General features: G+C 37.4%; 1 protein-coding gene across 1 annotated transcript; it reads left to right on the top strand.

Moving 5' to 3' along the window:
• Nucleotides 1–559: 559 nt before the first annotated feature.
• On the top strand, nt 560–4491 carry LOC115439082 (DNA damage-inducible transcript 4-like protein). Its single transcript, XM_030162977.1, has 3 exons — nt 560–678; nt 808–985; nt 3078–4491. The coding sequence occupies exons 2-3, from the start codon at nt 895–897 to the stop codon at nt 3566–3568; spliced, it is 582 nt and encodes a 193-aa protein (XP_030018837.1). The 5' UTR covers nt 560–678; nt 808–894; the 3' UTR covers nt 3569–4491.
• Nucleotides 4492–4725: the final 234 nt, after the last annotated feature.

Here is a 4725-nt window from a genome sequence, read left to right as displayed (position 1 = left end):
AAAAAAAGTTATTGCACGTTTGATTAAAGTACTGGGAAGCAGAACAGGTTATTGCACATTCAATTAAAATACTGGGAGGATTTAACAATCTCACCACAACATCAGAACATCTTGTATTTGACCAAACAGTCCAATCAGGACCTTTATTCTATCACAGAAGGTTGGCAATAACATTTTGTTTGTCCATAACACAAGCTTCAGTGAACACTTGCTAACATTGTGTACTGTACAATCATGATTCATATCCTAACAAATAAGCTGATAACTGTGTGTCAATCCAAAGCTGAGTTTAGGTCCTGTTTAATCACATTTAGTATCAGTTTGTCGAATCAAATACCAAAGTTCACTGCTCATATGAAACCTTCCACCTCTATGTGGCAACACAGCCCCCGCTCCCATCCCATTGGTCAATTATTTAATTTAAACGCTCCGTCTCAGCCAATCAGGACGCATCTCGAGGCTCGTTTTAGACGCGCTGTGATTGGTCAGACCCTCCTGTCAGCTGAGTGACAGGACCGTATAAATGAATGTGAGAAGTTTGTGCTCGTGCAGTGTGTGTTTGTGTGTCTGTTTGTGTGTCAGTGTGGACGATGAGACGCGCGTGATTGGGATATTTTTTTTTTTTTTTTTAGGGGAAACGTTTTAAGTTAAATAATTTTGCACTAAATCACATTAAAGGTGAGTAATATTTAACGTTATATTTAATTTTGTTTAATATTAATAAGTAACATTTAATGCTTTGTTGTGTTGTCGGGTTGTTGTGCGCGTGGATGCATATTAACATTAGGGTTATGGTTGTTTTCACAGGCAGCTTCGGTTAAAAAACAAAAAAAAGAAAGGAAAAAAAAGAAAGAAAGAAAACAGAAAACTCACTCCTGGAGAAATACTGCCACCATGGTTGCTACAAGCACGTTGAAGACCAAAAGCAACGAATGCATCTCGGAATTAGTTGAACGTCGATATGACCAGAACTGCATCGAGAAAGGTGACATTTCCCCTTTTTTCCTTTTGTGTGTTTTTTTGTTGTTTTTGTGTGTGTTTGTGGCTGTAAGCTGCTGGACATTTCCAGTTGAGTGCTTGTTTATCCCAGTGTGGTGCATGGCTGCAGCAGTGGGAGGAGGAGGGGGGAGTCAACACAGGATGAAGTCATCCCTCAGTCTCTGCACAACAGCCCCATCCACACAATGGGACTGGGAAGCATCTGAGCAGGACACAACTTTATGATTCCACACCACAAATGATACATGAAGAGCTTTTTATTCCTACTAAGCTCAGCAGCTTGTGTTTAACCCTTTTATGCATGAATTATGAAAAAAGAAATTATCTACTTTTTTTTTTTTTAGATTGATTTTTATTACTCAATTAGGCTAAAGATGAAAAGCATTTTGAACTTTTTAAAAAATATGGTTTTATTAGGAAGATATTTAACCCTTTCATGCACGAATTATGAGAACCTTAATCAAATTTTTTTTCCTGAGTGTTTTTATTCCTCTTCAGGCATGGAAAAAAAACAATGCGATTGAAAATTTTCTTCTGAAAAATAAATAGATAAATTAAAAAAAGTATTTTAAAAATTAAAAATAAAAAAAAAACATACAAAAAATAATAATGAAAAAAAAAAAAAAATCTTATGAACCTATTTTTCATGAAGTTGCAAAAATGTCCACTCAGCTGGACACCACACGTTTAATTTTTGACACACAGAAACATGTATTTACTGATAAATTGTGTGAAAACTATGGAGAGGGCTTGTGATTCTGGAGGGTTTATGCTAAGGAGAGATCTACATAATGTTACCTATTCATGTCAGAAAAGCTATGTAGTGTCTTAAAACTTTAATAAAGATATGTGTAAAAAAACGAAACAAAAAAACAACGAAAAGAACAAAATCCATGAATATACAAGAGAACAACTGTAGAAGAGCTGTCCACTGTGCATGAAAGTGTTAATATTTGAGTTTTGGCTTTTTTTTTTTTTTAATTTAATAATTACCTATATTGGAAATATCATGATGCAATATTTTTTTCAGACGCATTCTAAAAAAAAAAAAATGGAATGTCCTTTGTGGTGGACTGCTGTTTTTTGTTTGTTTTGGGGTTTTTTTGTATGAAGATATAACTCCTGTCTACAAACGTGGACAGAAAACCCATAGCTGGGTCTTAGGAGGATAACTATGAGATCACAGAGCAGTCAAAATTCTAAAATTAAGATGACACTTCTTTTCATTGTATTGCTTAGGGTCTATAGAGGGGAAACCCATGTGGTTTGGAGAATATTGCCTTTATAACACTTTGGAAAGTAAGCTTAAACTATGTGTCCACAAATGTGGACGTCATGCATGAAAGGGTTAACATTTAGCCCATCATTTTGCCCTTGCAGGAGAATTGAATTTCATAGTCTCCTAAATCTCCATATTGCTGTTTAATAGATAATTAAAGGACACATATAGTGAAAGTGATAGATGCATTTAGGGCACAAATCAGCATTGTTGTATAAATCAGAGGTTTCAAACTCATTTGAATTCAGGGGCCACGTGCAGCTCAAAGTGATCTAAAGTGGGCTGGACAAGCAAAATAATAGCCATTATAACCTATAAATAATAATCCAAATGTTTCTCTTTGTTTTAGTGTGAAAAAAGGTTGAAAATAACCTGTACAACCTGAATTTTTTTTTTTAGAAAAATGAGTGCAATTTCAACATTATATCTCATCTTATTATATGCACAACTTAAAGATCCCAGTGGATCTGCACAAAAACATTTAATAACAGGGATAATATTGTTAAATTGTACTGCTTTTTAAGACATTTCAGGTTATTCATATTTTATTGTGAAAGGACAGTTTGTAAATATAGTCAAAATGCAATTTTACTTTTTTCACAATGTGTTGTCATTATTTATAGGTTTTAACTTGTGATCACATTGGTCTGATCTGAAACAGCTTTGACATCATTAACTGTTAACGTCTGAAGTGTAATTTGTTTCAACGAAGGGCCGGATCGGACCCTTTGGTTTGGGGGACACATTTCTACACAGTGTCTGTTATTGATTTCTTAACAGTCATCATTGTTTTCCCCAGAACTTGACTTCTGGGATCACTGCTTGGCCGAGCCCCAGAGGGCCGCTGACGTCATGGAGGACAGAACCTGTCAACAGCTGGCCAAAATGTTTGAGAACTGCCTGTCCCGCGCCAAGAAGACAACGTTGCACTGCTCCTCTGTTCTGGTACCAGAGAGGCTCACTCGGAGGATAGCTCGAGAGGTTCTACGGTTGGCGTCTTGTGAGCCCTGCGGCCTGCGAGGCTGTGTCCTCTACGTCAACCTGGAGCTGGACAAGGGCTGCAAGCGGCTGGATCGCATCGTGTACGATGCCACCGTGGTCCCCACATTCGAGCTGACTCTTGTGTTCAAGCAGGATGGCACCGCCTGGCCAAGCCTGCGGGACTTTCTTTTCATGGGAACCTGCTTTGCCCCAACTTTTAGACATGCACTTAAACTGAGTCCAGGTTTCCGACTTGTTAAGAAAAAACTATACTCATCCTCGGCTGGTACCGTGGTAGAGGAGTGTTGAACTCTGGGAAGGATTAGAGGGGATATCATGTTTGTTTTGGGTAAACTTACTTCTGCCCAAGTGTAAGTGACACTTTAGAGGTGTCAAATTTTCTACAGCATTTTTGTACAATACAATTTGTCAGTTCCTGTTTGGAACTGAGGATGTAAACTGAAATAGCTTATGCATAAATGAGCCCAACAATTCTGGGTTTGGCTTCAGTGTTTCTAAAAGTGCATTTATATCGGCAAATTGTAATATTCGTAATGTTTCTTTTCTAGTAAGTGCTTTTGTTGCTTCAGTGATTTTTAAATTGTAAATTGTGCAGGTGAATGTAAAACTGTTCATATTCTTGTTTCAGAGGGACATGCATATTGTGGGTACACTTTAAGACACTAGCCACTTTGTTGATGTGTGTTTTCAGATACATTGATTGTGTAAAACACACCTGGGCTTGAATAGAAGACTGATGTTTAGTCTTTGGGGGCCATATGTAGCGAATTGTGTGATGCTGTATTTAGGGCTGAGAATGTTTTCAAGACAAGTCACTGAATGTCTTGTGACAATGCTGCTGTCATGGTGTGGGGGAATGTGAATGCCTTAAACGTCACAGAAATTAACATTTTCCCACTTGATTCACCGCGATGTGTACATGTAGTGTCGATGTTTTTATTACAGTTTTATTTTTATGACCCTCCCCAAAGAAATTTTCTCATCCCGGAGTCGTTTTAGATTATTAAAAGGATGATTTGCCCCAAATGTGAAAGTTTGTTTTGTATTTTTATGGAAATTGTTTACTAGAGGTGCAAATGATTACTTAAGGTACAGGAATTAATTTGTGGTTATGTTGGAATTCCAGTTTTGCAAAACTCTAGATGCCATTTGAGCTTCTAATTGCAGAAAACCAGTTCTTGTCTACTAGACAATAAAAGATTCAACTTGGACATGCTTCTGTGGAAGTTGTTTTTCATGACTCAATTCCTATATTTGCTGGGTCAGAAGCTGCATAACTTGCTGCCCTGGGTACAATGCAGGCTTTTTGAAAGGGGACAAACAACAGAACAAGATCTCTCCAAGAATGTGACGCATGTGTTTATGCTTTGTCCTGACTTCTGTGACAAAGCTTTTTCACTTGGCACCAAAGTGACCAGCAAACAAACATAATACTTGTTATTGGG

Source organism: Sphaeramia orbicularis, chromosome 18, assembly GCF_902148855.1.
Source record: "Sphaeramia orbicularis chromosome 18, fSphaOr1.1, whole genome shotgun sequence".
NCBI classification, from domain to species: domain Eukaryota; kingdom Metazoa; phylum Chordata; class Actinopteri; order Kurtiformes; family Apogonidae; genus Sphaeramia; species Sphaeramia orbicularis.
This window is presented reverse-complemented; position numbering and strand designations above follow the sequence as displayed.

Bases quoted from the DNA above. Each gene is read 5' to 3' on its own strand.
- LOC115439082 (XM_030162977.1), top strand. From the start codon at position 895: ATGGTTGCTACAAGCACGTTGAAGACCAAAAGCAACGAATGCATCTCG. The intron at 986-3,077 runs GTGACATTTCCC...TGTTTTCCCCAG, and splicing joins CCAGAACTGCATCGAGAAAG to AACTTGACTTCTGGGATCAC.